This window comes from Hemicordylus capensis, chromosome 2 (genome assembly GCF_027244095.1).
Source record: "Hemicordylus capensis ecotype Gifberg chromosome 2, rHemCap1.1.pri, whole genome shotgun sequence".
NCBI lineage: Eukaryota > Metazoa > Chordata > Lepidosauria > Squamata > Cordylidae > Hemicordylus > Hemicordylus capensis.
The window spans coordinates 301966631-301983531 of NC_069658.1; the positions used below are offsets into that span (position 1 = coordinate 301966631).

Consider the following 16901-nt stretch of genomic DNA (forward strand, 5'->3'; position numbering starts at 1 on the left):
GTCCTATATTGAAATCAATATATTATTGATTTCTAATCAATATTCTAATCAATACTGAAATCAATATACCATTACAAAAGCTGTCTTATCCTTTGCAAAATCCCTTTTAACAAGTAATCTAAGAACATCACCAGCAATGTTGTATGACATCAGTATTTCAGTGTAGGACACTCCTCCTGGCATGATGTCTAGGTTTGATTTAAACTTAAAGACTGCTGCCCCCCAACCTGCAAGCTGACAACAAAGCAAAATTCTGCACGGCAAATGAGTGCAAGCTCAGGTTTGGTTCCACAAAGTGACAAGTAGGTAAGAACACAACTTCCTCAGGTGACAAGATCACGATTGAGATACACACCAAAATATGCACACAAATCAAGCATGTTTTAATTTTTAATCTCTTTCCTCCTATTATCTGAAAACAAGGCCCAAAAAGACAATCTTGCTCAGTTCTGAACAATTTAACAATCAAATATACAATAAAATAGAAACACAAAGATGTGCCAGTGCACATCCTTTTCAAATAGGCACTCAATATTAAAAAATACTAGGATACCACAGGCTTAAACATCTTTTCATTCAATCACTATGAAGTAAGAACATAGGAAATTCTACTTCCTGCTATGAAATGCTATTTTGATATTTAAATATTTTTTTAGTTCCATGACAATTAACATTTCTTTTGCATGCTTTTGTTTCAAGCAGTTGGAAAATGTTAGGATGAGGCTCAGAAGACTACAAAAGGGAACAAACTGCTTCACTTCATGTATTTCTCCTGTTGATCAGCCAGGATTTTTGCTGAGGATTTGGCATCATAGAAGAGTTCATTTATTTCTTCAACATGCTCCTTTTCTATGCTGTCTTTCCCATTTATCTTTGCCAGCAGATTGGCTGGGGTCAGTAGCTGCACAACATACCTATGGCCAAGTAACAAAACATATGCCAAGTTAACAACAGCTGTAAACTAGATCATTGGAGAATTAAAAAAGAAAGAAAGAAAAAGACAGGTACAGAAAAATTCTTCATTATGAATATACAAACCTGGATTCCAGAAGTGCCCAATACATCCTTGCAATTGAGAAAATTAAAATTATAAATAAAATCATCCAAGAACAGACTCAGACCTACTTAAAGCACAGCAAGGGTTTGCTTGCAGGCAGTGGGATCCCCACACAGCTTGAATGGCTGATGTCCCTCCACTGCCATATTTATTTATAAACATTTCTAATACATCCAAAAACTACTTTTGAAACATGCATTAGTTTCAAAACCAGTCAGGATACAACATGGGAGACTGTGCTTTGATGAAAAACTTCAAGAACTCCTTTGGATATGTAGAACTAATTGCTAGTTCTTTCAGTCCTGGTCCCCCAACTATTTAATAATATTCACTGTAGGACTAGAATTCTTCATGGCAGAAAAGAATCTCTCTGGGGTGAAGGGGACTACACAGAGTTGGCAGAGCTCTATGCTTGGACATTAGTGTGGATTAAATCTTTCATTAGGCCTCTGCAATTACTTCATAACCACCCATTTCTCTCTACTTCATCACTGGAATATACATATATCTATGCTATTTCAGCTTCCATTACAAGTTCATGGTCACGCTCACCTTAATGTTGTTTTGGTGCCAATTTCCCCAAGATGGTTTAGTGCCTCCTCACTAGTATTAATACTCTCTGTCTGGGCTCGAAGCTTTATAATCTAGTCAGAAAAAATAAGGTAGAGAAATTAAGACATTAAATTTTGAAATCTGTGAGGTTTTTCTTAAAAATGAGTAATCAGTATGTGATGGCATCATAGATATATACAATCTAGTTTGAACATGGGTGGCTTGGTTTTAATTGCATCCAGTTTGGAAAAGGGAAAGTTCTAATCCTCTGGAGGTAGACACATGGTATCTGGGGCATTAATTTGAAACTCCCTTTTCCTCCCAAACTGTAAGAGTGATGGAAAATGTACATGGTATCGACTACAGAAACACAAAACAGTACTCCATGTGCAACACTGTGTATAGCATGATTCCCTTGGAAATCCCCAACTGTCCTTTAACTCCTCAAATCTATACTGGACTTTTTTTGGCCTCTTGATAAATAAGATAGTAAAACAAAAATTTAAAAGTTCCACTGTAGGGTTCACCTACTTCCACAAAACCACTCAGATAAATCTAATCTATCAAGAACAGTCTCCAGCTCGTACCAGTTTGAAGATCTTTGTAAAGTTGGAGAACAAGAAGATATCACCAATAAGCCTGAGTGTATAGAGCTGTAACAAAAGTGGCACTAGGCTCCCTGCAGTCCGTATTACCAGCTGAGTGATAAGGGGCAGACTGGATAATGATGTTGTGTTGTAGTGTTGAGATAACTCTGGAACTGCGAGCCTCATATAATACAGGTATTTTTCACTTTGGCAGCTTTGTAAACAAGATATCAAGAAGCACTCGCTTAAATTAAAGCCATAAAAATGCACCACGGGAATCAGTGTGTGGAAGAGGGGGAAGGGGAGGGTTGTATGGAATTGGGGTTTGATGCGGTAGACGGCTAGTTTGTAAAGAACATTACAATTTGATGATGCTTTTGAAGTGTTCATAATTGACAAAAAAGAAATTAATCTAATCTTTTGTTTTCATATAGAAATTTTAGCTGATATTCTCTCTAGAAAGACAAAGACATTGGCCATGATGCAAAGAACTATGTGCCCAAATGGGACTGTGTTTCATGATTTGCAGCTGGCAATGCTGCAGGGCAAATTTAGGTAGTTTCAAAAATACCATTTAGGGGGTCTATTGCTCAAAGAGGAAGCCAAAAATTCACTCTCTGTGTGTGCACACCTCTTTAAAGTATCTGAAGTTATTCTTTGGATTCCAGCCCCTAAACAATCACACCTAAGAAATGTGAAAAACAGAAATAGAAAATTCTATTTCACTGGATGGGGGGTGGGGTGGGGGAGTTAAAAGAAGGGACATGTCACTGGCTGACATCCTAACCAAATTTACTAGAGAAAATCCTATTGGAATTTAGTAATCATTTAGACTAACTCCTAAGAAGTACAACTGAGTAATGTAGTCAGGAAATCAGCCACTGAATCCAAACAAACCCATATATAATAAACAAGCGTTCACTGGATGTCATAACTAAGAAACAGTCCATCATATGCAATTCTCTCCAAAGCTAAATGCTCTTAAACAACAGTTTGGATTGCAGAGTCATAACACTCTCCCCTAATTGTAAAGAGGTGTCCAGTGTACAAATTCACTGGCACCAAAACAAGAAAGAAGGCTGAGGAGGTCCCTACAAACGGGAGGGGCTCCTGAGGTACGTAAAAAAATCCTGCTCTTTTTTTTTTTTTTAAATCTCCATCACCAAAAATTGGTGTCCATTGAACACTATGCATGCACAATGCCCTCGTGTGCCAGTGAACATTAACAGCAGAGAGTAGCGCACCATTCTGAATCCTTATCGATCCATGGAAGAGGGGATCCTTGGAGGAAGTGTTCCAACCAAGTTGTTTTTATGTGGAGTAAACTGGCTAAATGAATAACCAAGTGCAGATGCAGTCTGCTTTGCTTTCACTGGAACATGTCACCCTGATTAAACAAATTCACATCCTCATCCAGGATGTGAATTTACAAATCCACGTTCCAGCTTGCCAGTAGCAAGTGCCCCCAGTCTTTGGCAAGTACAACACCCAGCACTACTCAGATCTTCTCAAAGGTCTAATTTCCACTGCCGTACTTGAGAAGGTGAGAAACAGCAGGAATCTTTTCAGAGTAGTAGAAGAGGGCCCCGTGTTTCTTACCATATCCCAGTGCAAAAGACAAGACCTGCCTCTCTTCTAAGACCTCTGACTCAGTGCCAGAAAAAGATCTGAGGGAAGAGAGGGGAATTGGTGGTGGCCACAAATAATGGCTGACTAGTGAGCTAAGCTAAATTTGTGGATTTCCCCCTCATTCATATCAGAATGTGCAATTGGATGCAGGTCCATGTATGTATTCCACTGTAAACAATGCAGTGGAGATAGAACACACCCAAGCACTCAGATGTACCTTTGGATGTGCGCCTGATTTAGGTCAAATGCTATGTGTGTGGAAGGCTGCTTCTGAGCAGATCTCCTTAGTTGCAATGGGTGAGGAAAGGCAGCAGGGCATGGGGATGGGGTAAAAGGATAAACCAATTTCTTTCTGTTTGCCCCACCACTGTGTCTTTGGGAGGGATTTTTCCATCTTCCCTCCTTGTGAGCAGATCAGGCAGAGTCATTACAGAGCTCATGTTTTTTTATTTCTTCAAAACGTGTATTTATTTAAATTAGATCTCTGATCATTTAAACAGCCTACAGAGGAGGCTTGAGGGTGGTCCTTGTGATGAAAAGCACATACTGTAATCTATTAATTAATTTATTTAAAACATTTATATACTGCCCAAAATGCAAGTCTCTGGGCAGTTTACAACAAAATAATAAAGACAGACAGATAAAAAGATTAAAACATTAAAATTAAAATTGTTAAAATGATTAAAAACACAATTAAAACAATATCTAATTAAAAGCCTGGGTGAACAAATGTGTCTTGACTGCCTTTTAAAAAGTTGTAAGAGATGGGGAGGCTCTTATTTCAGCAGGAAGTGTGTTCCAAAGTCTCAGGGCAGCAATGGAGAAGGCCCGTCCCTGAGTAGCCACCAGACGAGCCAGTGGCAACTGCAGACCAACCTCTCCAGATGATCTCAATGGGCGGTGTGGTTCACAGCGAAGAAGACGTTCTCTTAAATACCCAGGGCCCAAGCTGTTTAGGGCTTTACAGGTTACAACCAAAACCTTGATTTTGCCCGGAAACTTATTAGCAACCAGTATAGATCTTTTAAGATAGGATTGATATGGTGTCTCCGAGATAACCCAGTGACCAACTTGGCTGCCACATTCTGAACCAACTGCAGTTTCCAGACTACATATAAAGGCGGCCTCACATAGAGCGCATTGCATTAGTCAAGTCTGGAGGTGACCAGCAGATGTACTACTGTTCTGAGGTCATTTATCTCAAGTAATGGATGCAGCTGGCATATCAGCCAAAGCTGATAAAAGGCACCTCTGGCCACTGCCTCAACCTGGGACACCAGGGAGAGCTTTGTGTCTAGAAGCACCCGCAGACTCAGTTCATAATATACACTATAAACTTTCCAAGGTGTAAAAACTGCCTTGAACTCAACAAAAAGCAAACCAACATGAAGTAATACAGTACACCAATATCTACCCTTATTCTTTGTGTCTCTGAAAAAACATGGCATAATATGGGGGAGTCTAAGCAGCCACTTAATGGCGCAGTGGAGAAATGACTTGACTAGCAAGCCAGAGGTTGCCGGTTCGAATCCCTGCTGGTGTGTTTCCCAGAATACGGGCAACTCCTATTATCGGGCAGCAGCAATATAGGAAGATGCTGAAAGGCATCATCTCATACTGCATGGAGATGGCAATGGTAAAACTCTCCTGTATTCTACCAAAGACAACCACAGGGCTCTGTGGGCTCCCGGAGTCGACACCAACCTGACGGCACACTTTACCTTTAAGACAGTATATCAGACCTTGCTGAACCTTCAGGCTTTTGAAGGAGTCAGAACATTTATACTGTCTTTAAGCCAATACACAGATTAAAAACTTCATTGTACAAGTGGATCTTCTGGCTACCTTTTCTGTAATCTGCACTGTCTCAAGTGCAGCTATTCTCTCAGGTGCACAAACACATCCTGAATCTTAACACCAGAGCAAGTTTGAAAAAAATAGAAAAGAAAGGCAGAACACAAAGGTCTCCTCCTACCAAAGGAAGTGAGGATTTGCTGGTACGTTTATATTCAATAAATGCTTCTGCTTCACCTTGGCTCTTATCCAACAGCAGAAACCATTATCTGGTGACAATGCTTTCCACCATTGACACTATCTCCTAAATAATACAAAGAACTGACATGATAAACCATAATGGCTCCTGTATGGTGTCAGTCCACAGCACTGAGACACTAATGAGGGGGGATCTTTGACACAATGCCTCATAATGGCATCCAAGGATTATAATCAAAGCTTCAATGTTCTGTACACTGAGATGGCCCTCATCACAAAGTATTGGGAACTTTAGAAATGTTACACTACAATACTGGAATGTTATGGAGTTAAAGGCTATAGAACTGAGTCAAATAGAAGAAGTGACAAGAGATGATGTACTAAACTGCCTGAAAAAATTAAAAACTAGCAAATTGCCAGGGGTGGATGGCATCCATCCAAGAGTCCTTAAAGAACTCAATTGTGCAATTTCTGACCTCCTTGAAAAAACAGATAACTTATTCCTACAATTAGGCTCTGTACTGGAGGACTGGAAAGTAGCCAGTGTACACTGATTTTCAAAAAGGGATCCAGGAGATTATAGGCCAGTAAGCTTAATGTCTGTTCCAGCCAAATTGATGGAATACATCCTCAAGGATAAGAGCGTTAAGCACAGAGAAGAACAGGCCCTGCTGGGAGAGAACCAGCATGGCTTCTGTAAAAGTAAATCTTGCCTCACGAAACTTTTGGAGTTCTTTGAGAGTGTCAACAGGTATGTGGATAAAGGTGATCCAGTTGACTTAATACACCTGTACTTCCAAAAAGCTTTCGACAAAGTTACTCATCAAAGACTCCTGAGAAAACTTAGCAGTCATGGGATAAGGGGATAAGTACATGTGTGGATTGCTAACTGGTTGAAGGACAGGAAACAGAGGGTAGGTATAAATGGAGAGTTTTCACAATGGAAGTAAGTAAGAAGTGGGATCCCCCAGGGATCTATATTGGGACCGGTGCATTTTAATTTATTCATAAATAATTGAGAAGTTGGGGTAAGTATCAAGGTGGCCAAATTTGCGGATGACACCAAACTCCTTCGGGTAATGAAATCCAAAACAGATTGTGAGGAGTTCCAAAAGGATCTCTCCAAACTGGGGGAGTGGGCGACAAAATGGCAAATGCAGTTCAGTGTTGGCAAGTGTAAAGTGGTGCACACTGAGATGAAAAAATCCCAAGTTCATGTATATGTTGATGGGATCTGAGCTGTCGGTGACTGACCAGGAGAGGGATCTTGGGGTCGTGGTGGACAGCATGTTGAAGGTGTCAACTGAATGTGTGGCAGCTGTGAAAGAGGCCAATTCCATGCTAGGGATCATTAGGAAGAGGATTGAACATAAAACTGCTAATATTATAATGCCCTTATACAAAATTGTGGTGCAGCCACACTTGGAAGTACTGAGTACAATTCTGGTCACCACATCTAAAGAAGGACATTGTAGAACTGGAAAAAGTGCAGAAGAGGTCAGCCAAGATGATGAAGGGCCCAGAGCACCTGCCCTATGTGGCAAGGCTACCACACCTGGGGCTTTTTAGTTTAGAAAAAAGACGACTGAGTACATACATGATAGATGTCTACAAAATCATGCATGGTGTGGAGAAAGTGGATCGAGAGAAATTCTTCTCCCTCTCCCATAACACTAGGACCAGAGATCATCCCATGAAATTGATTGCTAAGAAATGTAGGACCAATGAGCGGAAGTACTTTTTCACACAACACAATCAACTTGTATAATTCTCTGCCAGAAAATGTGGTGACAGCCAACAACCTGGGTGGCTTTAAAGGCATTTGGATAACTTTATGGAGGAGAGGTATATAAACGGCTACTGGTCTGAGAATGCAAAAAATACAGCACTGACATAAGATGAATCTTAGGAACTTATAAATACTCTCCAAGATACTGAAATGCAGTGGTTCCATTTCTAATTGAGCAAATGTAGAAAAATTTAAGGACACTTAAATTGTACTAGAGTTCTGAAGGCAGCACCTCTGTTATAAGTCAGTGTAGTCTTATCTGTTGAAATATGTTGAATTCAAAAATCAAATCACATGGTGATAAACATACAGTGTAAGTAGTCTTCATATTGTTAGGTACTTTAGTGAATTCGCTGTAGGTGAATTTTTGATGCCTGCATTGTTTTTAAATATTGAAGGTTTAGAAGGTTCTTTTATTACTGTTTACTGTAGAAGTGTTACGATTTTATTTTTGTTGTAAGCTTTTGGTGTCATGTGTATGACAGAGAAGGTGGCATAAAAATATCTAAATTAAAAAAAATTCATATGAATGCTACATCTTTCATAATTCCAGCCTACCATATGATCATGCAATACATGCATTAACAATGTGCGGAACCTGTAGACTGAATTCACCTTAGTATCATTTTTGCCCAGGAAAGGGTCTTGAAAAGAGTTACCTGTTTCATTTCTTGTGGTGTATATAACATGGTCCTAATTATCATAACTCTGTCCAGAAGGTCCAGTGGTATTCCATGAGGAGAGATTATATCTTCTGTACCCCTGCAAACGTATAAAGAAGAGTTCAGACTTATTGTCCAGTCAGTGCCCAGATACTATACATAATCTGAATGAATGGCAGGGGAAACATTTTCTCTTCTTCTAACATTTTAAAAAAGCAAGATATGTAAAGAGGTTTCTTGGCTGGTGATGGCACATGATCCCAAGTGCCAGTCTTGTATCCCCCCCCCACCCATCGCTGTACTTCATCATCAGAGCGTTTATATTCCATGTACGTGAGCAGTCAACAGAAAAATGTGGATTAAAGTTACAGAATTAGCTTGTTGAAACCCTTTGTCATCACAAGGCATCTTAATTGACAATCTTAGTGCAACTATTTTGAAGTATTTGACAGATGAACACTCCTCCCTCCTACACTCACTGTGACACCTTATCTATGTACGGTTAAGAAAATGAATTTTGGAAGCCTCCTTTTCTCCATTAGAGGGCACTCTAGTTTCATCTAAAACTATTTCTCTTTCAGAAATCATAGGTAGTAGTGTTGATAAATCCAGAAGCAGTAGTAGGGTAACACTGCCTTTAAGACAAACTAAAAAGTAACAAAGAAGTCAGCAGCAACCTTCTGAGTTCTTCAGAACTCTTATTCAGGCTAGCTGTTGACAAAATGGGGGGTGGGGAGAGCGTATAAGACTAATGTTTATTTAACCACGTTCTGGGGGGAGTGGGGGGATACCAAGCACACAGATCAATGTCTTCTGTACAGAGATCATAGAGTAGGTGACCAAGTTTTTACAAAAACTTGATTGGCCATAAACATGAACTGTTAGCAACCCCCCGGGGCCCCCCTGCCACCAAGGCCTGAACACTGTTAGGTCCTCCTTCAGCAAATACTGATGTGTAAGAATAATCTGTTGCTGGCTTGGTAGCTGGTATTAAACTTGTCCTTGGTGAGGGCTACACTCCCACTGAGAGATACCAGGTGTGTGTGAGCCCCTGGTGGCGCAGTGGTAAAACTGCCGCCCTGTAACCAGAAGGTTACAAGTTCGATCCTGACCAGGGGCTCAAGGTTGACTCAGCCTTCCATCCTTCCGAGGTCGGTAAAATGAGTACCCAGAATGTTGGGGGCAATATGCTAAATCATTGTAAACCGCTTAGAGAGCTTCCAGCTATAGAGCGGTATATAAATGTAAGTGCTATTGCTATTGCTAGTTTGGGACTTATCCAGGAACAGTTCCAGATCTAGGAGATCTAGGTGTTGGGTGTAGCTAGAATAACTTTTGCTCAGCTTTGGCTGGTGTGCCAACTGCAGTGCTACTTGGAAAGAATGGGCTTGGCTTCAGTTACTCATTCTAGTTAGTCCAGGTTAGACTACTGCAATGATCTCAACATGAGGCTGCCTTTGAAGACAACGTGGCAGCTGGTGCAGAATCCAGGGCACTGATGGATGTGAGCCATAAGCAACACACACGCACACACACACACACACACACACACACACACCCACCCACCCACCCACCCAAGTTACACACAGATGCTGCATCATCTATACAGGTTCTCTCCCATATATCTTGGTATTTCCCTCCCTGCTCGAAATCATCCTGCTAAACATCTCTCCATGCTCCATCTAGTTAAACTGAGGTCAGCCTTTGCAAGAGCCAGGCTGAATGTTTTACCCTCTGCCTTGCTCCTTAGAAGGTTTTGCAAGGATTCCCCTGTTTCGGGGCTATGTTCTTGTGGAGAGGGCTGTTTAAAAACAGTTGCTCATGTGCTTATGTACTGCCCTCTGTTTCGTGACTCAAGGAAAGAATTATTGACCCCCCTATTTAATCAGTTCCCAGGCAGGCCTGACTAATTTTATCTTAATTTATGTCTTGCTGATGTTAATGTGGGTATTACTAAACTGGTTGCTAATTTTATGGGGCTATGCAACTGACCTCTCATCATGGGGTTTTTATGAGGCTGAATGTGTATCTTTTAGTTATTTTATGCTATATATTTATCTATGGTAACTGTCTAAAGTTTTAATTTTGTTTGGCTTATGGTCGCAAATAAAATGATTGATTGATCTATACTGGTTGCCAATTCACTTCCAAGCTCAGTTTGTTTGTTTGTTTATTGTTAAATTTATATCCCGCCTTTCATTAAGAAAATCCCAAGGCGGCTCACAATAAAATTTTAAAACAAGATGATAAAAAAGACACATTAAAACATTGAGCTAAAAATATAAAAACAAATCTGATTTTAAAAAAAAACTAAAACACAAGCATAAAAACAGTACAAAATACAAGCGGTACAAAATACAATACAGTTGCCCTACATGGTTTGACTCAAGGCTATTAAGGGAACTGGCCAGGGCCCCGGGTTATGCTTTGGAAACCCTGCTCTTGGGCCTCTGGATGAGATCCAATTAGTGAATACCAGAGGTCAGAGCCTTCTCAGTGGTGGTGTCATTGTTGAGTAACTCCCTCCCTAGAGGGGTGTGCATGCTACATGCTCTTTGCCCATTTTAAAACAGAAACTGAAATTCTCTTGTTTTATTTTCTGAAACCTTTTGATTCTGTCTGGCCTTTTAAAGTCTGATCTTATCAGTTATTATGAATGGTTTTTATCTGTCATTTTTAGGACATTTTAGATTGCCTTGGCTCCGTGCAAGTCCAAACTGCATCCTTACTCCTACTGAGCTCACAAAGTTCTGCTCACAAAACTCCTAAGAATTGCATCACTACTGTGGTGACGCTGCTCCAATTATTTCCAACAGGAGCAGAATTGCTATAGCTCTGATGCAATGGAGGCTCAGGCTCTGCAAGTTCAGCAGAATCCAGGAGCCAGTGCCCACATCCTACTCTTCCATTGGCGGGGCACTCCACTGTACATAATCTAGTCTCTTGTAAGCTGTCTTGGGGTGAAATGTCAGAAAATGAAGGATATTATTATTATTTTTTTTACATTTATATCCCACTCTTCGTCCAAGGAGCCCAGAGCGGTGTACTACATACTTGAGTTTCTCTTTCACAACAACCCTGTGAAGTAGGCTAGGCTGAGAGAGAAGTGACTGGCCCAGAGTCACCCAGCTAGTTTCATGGCTGAATGGGGATTTGAACTCGGGTCTCCCCGGTCCTAGTCCAGCACTCTAACCACTACACCACACTGGCTCTCATATACATGCATATAGTAAGGAAATCTAATAGTAGAAGATCATCCAGATTTTTTTAAGAGAAGCTTTCTTCCACATGATCTCCACTGCTTGTTCAAGTACACTGGAGAAGCCTGCCTGCACTTGCTGTCAGCTTGTCTAGTGGCAGCTCGGGGTTGAGCCTTTTCTGTAGGTGCCCCCTGAGCTTTGGAACATACTGCCAGCCAAGAGATGAGGCTTGCCCTCACTGCTGGCCTTTGAGAGTGCTTAAAGGCTCTCTAAACACACACATTTAACACCAGGTGTCTGGACGATTGGTTTTAATGGTTTCTAATTAATTCTGTTATAATACAGAAACAAAAACTTAATTAAACCAGGTAACTGAAAACCACCTAGTAATTTTTGATTCGGTGATATATAAGATAGACACATACATAAAATCTGATAGACTCAAACTCATGCTGTTTTTCAAACATTCAAATTACAATCTCTTGCAGAGATATTGTTGTGCTATGTGGGCATACAAATATGAGAGATGCATTTCACACCCCAAATGTCAACTGCCAGTAACAGGACAAGGGGAGCCCTGTATTTGACATCCCTGTTGTGTTCACGCCACATCATCTGAATTTCTAGCAGCAGAGGGAGGTAGCAGCCCTCATTTTTCTATCAGATTATGATGACATGCCAGAGAATTATTATTTTGTATGGATTTGCGGATATAAATATAAAAACAAATGTAATGTATTCTGATTATTTTATGCAATGCTGTCTTTAATTGTCTTGAGCAGACCAACAGAAAAGAGAGGTATTAATTTTATAAATGAAAGAATGACGTGGGATTAAAAAAAATGCCTCAGAAATTTTTCTGAAGTGGGAAAAATTGCCTAGAAAAAATTGCACTGATTTTTTTTTTTTTTGCAGGAAAAAAATCAAACACCTGTGGCTATTAGGAAAGCTGCTGATACTGATACAGCACATAAAATTGACATGGGTTAATTTCTCTTAGTCTTGTTTACGAACTATACAACTCAACTAAACATGACAATTTAAAACAGAATCTAGGGCATTTATATGCCTAGTTTTCTGGAAAAACCACCAGGAAGAATGCTGAAAGCAGACTATGAGAAAAGAGGAAGAATAGACAAAAGTATGGCTAGCATATTGACATAAAGACCGAAACCATATTGGAGTTACCAAAAAATCACCCATCTAGCATTTAGCTGTTGGCAATATGCTGCCCAGAACACCACTACACTTTGAGAAGGCAAAGGAGTCACTTTATATCCATTTAATTTTAGAATTAGTTTTATCATAAACTTGTTTGTGGGCTAAGTTGTTGACTCAATTTGCTGGAGAAGAAAAGCTCACTCCAATGTGGTAAAATAAGAGCAGAGACAGCTTCTGAGGGTGCCTTTAAAAGGTAAGAAAAAATATATCTGATTTTATGTGGTAGACGACAAAAGGCACACAAAGACGGCAAGACTGAAGGGAAGGGTGCAGAATAAGTCATGCACCCAGGTGCATTTAGTGCTGCAAAACAGTTTTAACAGCACTATTCTGAACACTTCTGGAGGCAGAAGATCGAGCAACTGTAAAGGAAGAGAGCAGGTGTAAAGATAGGCATAGAGAAAATAAGATGTTATGAAAAAGCCACACGCTGTCCTCCCTCCCTCACTAAGAAACTCTCTGCCTCTTGGTCATCTCAGCATGAAGAATGCCTACCCTGTGGTGAAGCCCTTAAGCAGTCCTGCAGCAAAAGATATGGCTGTGACCATCAAGATGATTATCACAGGTGTATCAGGACCAGGGATAAAGAGCTCCCAAAGATCATAGCTCTTTGTGCTGAAGCAGCTAACACTGAGGCTTATGGGAAGATGAGAACTATGCAGGACTAAGCTTTAAGCACTGTACCTGATTACACAATTCCCCCGGTTGGAAGCAAAGATGACAATCGGAGCAATAGAAGATTCCAGTGCTCGGTGCAAATATGTGAAGCATTCGATATCCAGCATGTGAACCTCATCCACAAAGAGCACACCAGGAACTAACTCTGCAATGCCTTGATCAATGTATTTATTCACCACTTTGTTGATCTCTCCTCGAAGTTTGTCTAAGGAAAAGATGGATGTTAGCAACTTGAGATTCCCAAATGAAAGCTCCTGGGTGACTTACAGTAGAGGAAGCCCCTTCTGAAAGGATTAAGCACCACACATGCACAAAAAGTCTAGTGTGTATGCATAAGTAAAAATCAAATCAAATTCTTTTTAAAATGGAAAAGACTGATAGTTATTTCTCATAACTATGGGCCCAAGTCAATAAATGCTACATCATTTCTGGCCCCAAATAATCAGTCATTCTGATGGAGCTAGTTTTTCCACCTTCAGTATTTAGAAATTTATTTGTAAAGATAGTTGTTTGTATGGCTCAAACCTGCACCAGAGCCTTCCAACAGAGAAATGAACATTTCTACTGGCGAATTTTCTATCCCACAGATAAGCCCTGAGACTACATTATTTGTTATCTGCCAGAAATACAAGATTTCTCCATTTATTTGTACTATTCAGTTTCCATCACATTCAGCTAGGTCAAGTCTCCTTCTAGCAGTTTCTGGAAAACTTTAAGTGAGGTAGAGTAACTTTTGAATAAATATTTTGAATGACATTTCCCATGTTTTACAATGTTTTCAAGCATTGGATCTCTGTACACAGGAGCTGTATTACAGTGCGTATCTACCAGAGGGGCAGCCGTGTTAGTCTGTTGCAGCAAAAACAGTAAAATAGCTTTGTAGCACCTTAGAGACTAACACATTTATTTCAGCATACATTTTTGTGGATCACAGTTTACTTCATCAGATGCATGAAATGTTATTCTTCTTTCTTACACACACACACACACACACACACACACACACACACACACACGATGGAATCAGTGACCATAATCATGTAACATTAAAATGTAAGAGATAACATTCACAACAGAACAGATAAAGCAGCCTTCCTGGCTATGCTACATGAATTAGCTAAAGCATAGATACACTTTAACAACTTCCACTTCACCATTAACCTGAGCCTGGATTGGCAGGTTCCCTTTCTGTGCAATTATGTGATGGACATATACATACACCAGCCTTACACTGGTGCTGCACCAGTGGACCAACCCACCAATACCTCTAGGTATCTACAGGTTTCCAGCTTCTACCACATGATCTGTCACCTATAGCTAAGCCTTATGATACAACCACATTTGTTCCAATTCATCAGACAGGACTTACATATAAGAATTTACAATAGGCATTCCTAAACTACAAATACTAGTCCCCAAAAGTGAAGAAAGACTGACAGAGCTAGACTGGTATTCAGGAACAGCCCATTATAGGACAGACCCAGAAAGAAAAGTGACAGAAAAACAGGTTGCCCACCCGTAACTATTGATCTGGTAGAGATCCATCGATACCTCCACGCCTTCAGCATGCTATTTAAAGGTGGGCTGGGTGCTATGTTCTTCAATTTTTGGATGACCTCTGTGGAGGACGATCATCTGGAATCAGGTGAGTTTATCATCAAAGGAGAATGGCTTGCACACTCAAAACACACATAGCATAGCACTACTGCAGAGGGGTGGCCCGTGAGGGTCTTACAGATATTGATGCATCTCAACCAGATCAATAGTTACAAGTGAGCAATCTGTTTATCTGGATCGAGATCCGTTGAGAACCATAGGAATGGGTGTTTAGCTAGCTCCCCAAAGGAAGAGGGTGCAGTAGTAGCTATTGCAGCACCTGCTTCAAAATTCTTCTCTTGAAGCTTGCCTCTGCAGCAGAGCGCACATCTATGGAGTAATGCTTGACAAAAGGTAACTCAGTGGACCAAGTAGCTGCTTTGCAAATGTCCATGAAGGTTATCCCCGATAGGTGTGCAACTGAAGAAGCATAGGTACAAGTAGAAAGGGCCTTGATAGCTTCTGGAGACTGAACATTCTGTACCTTGTATGTCAGTAGGATGAGTTCCACCAGCCAACTAGACATCCACTGTCTAGAAATACAGTGGCCTTTTTAAGAGCCTTTGTATGCTACAAAGTGGCGTTTGGTGGATCTGAAATCCTTAGTATAATGTAGACAGTACAACAGAACCCTTTGCACGTCTAAGGAGTGCATTGCACGTTCCAATGGAGTCAAAGGATCTCTGAAGAACATTGGTAGAACAATGTCCTGGTTGAGGTAGAAGACAGACACTATTTTTGGGTGCAAAAAAAGTGTTTTCCCCTCATAACTTGGATGTCTGGAGGACAACGTAGCCAAATGCACTTTGAGAGACACATTGGCCAAACCCTGAGAATTCAGATCTGTAAGGTAGGTAAGCACGTCCCTGATAGTGGCATTGTCAGGCTGAAAACCCTGTTTCCTTGCATAAAGTTTAAAACGAAGCCACTTGCTCCTGTAATTGTGCCTGGTAGAAGATTTCCTCTGGTTAAGAAGAACCTTGTTCAGGAGTCGATCAGCCATGCTGTTAGGACATCTGGATACAGTATCTTGCCTTTGTCCAGAGTTAAGAGATCCTACCTGCAGTAGTCTTTGGTAGTGGTTCCTTGACAGTCTGAGTACCTGTGGAAACCATGGTTGCCTTGGCCACCATGGAGTCACCAGGATGTAGGAGATGTTAGAAGATGGGAGACCACTCAGCTGATCAGTGGTCGAGGTGGAAACATATAAGGGATCTCCTGCTGCCAGTCTAGCTGCAAGGCACCCCCCAGAGATAGCGGGTTGTCTCCCGCTCTTGAGTAAAAGTGGTTGTTAAACACTTCCGAACATTTGCAGACTGGAGGGAGATGGTGTCCTTTCTTTTGTGAGGTCTAGTGTCTTAGGCTTTTTCGATCTATGGGAGGGCTGAGGACCCTCTGATTCCAAATGTCTTTTAGTTTTTGATCCCTCTGACGTCAAACGTGTAGACATGGATGAAAGTTTAGGGATTCGGTATGAAGCCAACGCGCTTGGAATTGAAGGTTTCTGGGTCAATGTAGATGCCTTTGCGGCCGATGTCAAAGCTGAAGGTCGGGGTTCTCCTGACGTCGAGGGACTCAGTACCTCGTCGTAAATGGTGGTGCGAAGCCACAAAGCCTGGCTTTTTCTCATTTGTTTCGAGAAGGACAGGCAAATCTTGCAGGAGGAGATGCGTTTTTCTCCCAGATTAAACACAAGTCATGCAGGTCCTTCAAAGGCAGCTTGGCATTACAGTCAGTGCATCTTTTGAAGGTCCATTTCTCCTCCGCCATCTCCGTTTGATCCAAATCATTGTCAAAGTCCGTTCCAAATAGTTCAATTAACGTCAGCAAATTCCGGAAGCCGTTGCAATATACAGATAACATCAGAGTAGATGTTAAAATTCCATTCCTAGTCAAAGCCAATAATCATTCCTTTTTTTTGTTTTTAGATAAAACTCA

The 16901-nt window shown here is 40.8% G+C and overlaps 1 protein-coding gene across 4 annotated transcripts in view; it reads right to left on the reverse strand.

Annotated features, from left to right (window-relative positions):
- Window positions 1-377: 377 nt before the first annotated feature.
- Window positions 378-16901, reverse strand: part of RUVBL1 (RuvB like AAA ATPase 1) — a 41859-nt gene continuing 25335 nt past the window's right edge. For all 4 annotated transcript variants that reach the window (XM_053292721.1, XM_053292722.1, XM_053292719.1 and 1 more), the window contains 4 exons: window positions 13374-13572; window positions 8266-8368; window positions 1610-1701; window positions 378-914 (listed from right to left, as the gene is read on the reverse strand). In XM_053292721.1, the coding sequence (XP_053148696.1) occupies window positions 755-914; window positions 1610-1701; window positions 8266-8368; window positions 13374-13572 (554 nt within the window). In that variant the 3' untranslated portion in view covers window positions 378-754. The remainder of the gene's footprint in view (window positions 915-1609; window positions 1702-8265; window positions 8369-13373; window positions 13573-16901) is intronic.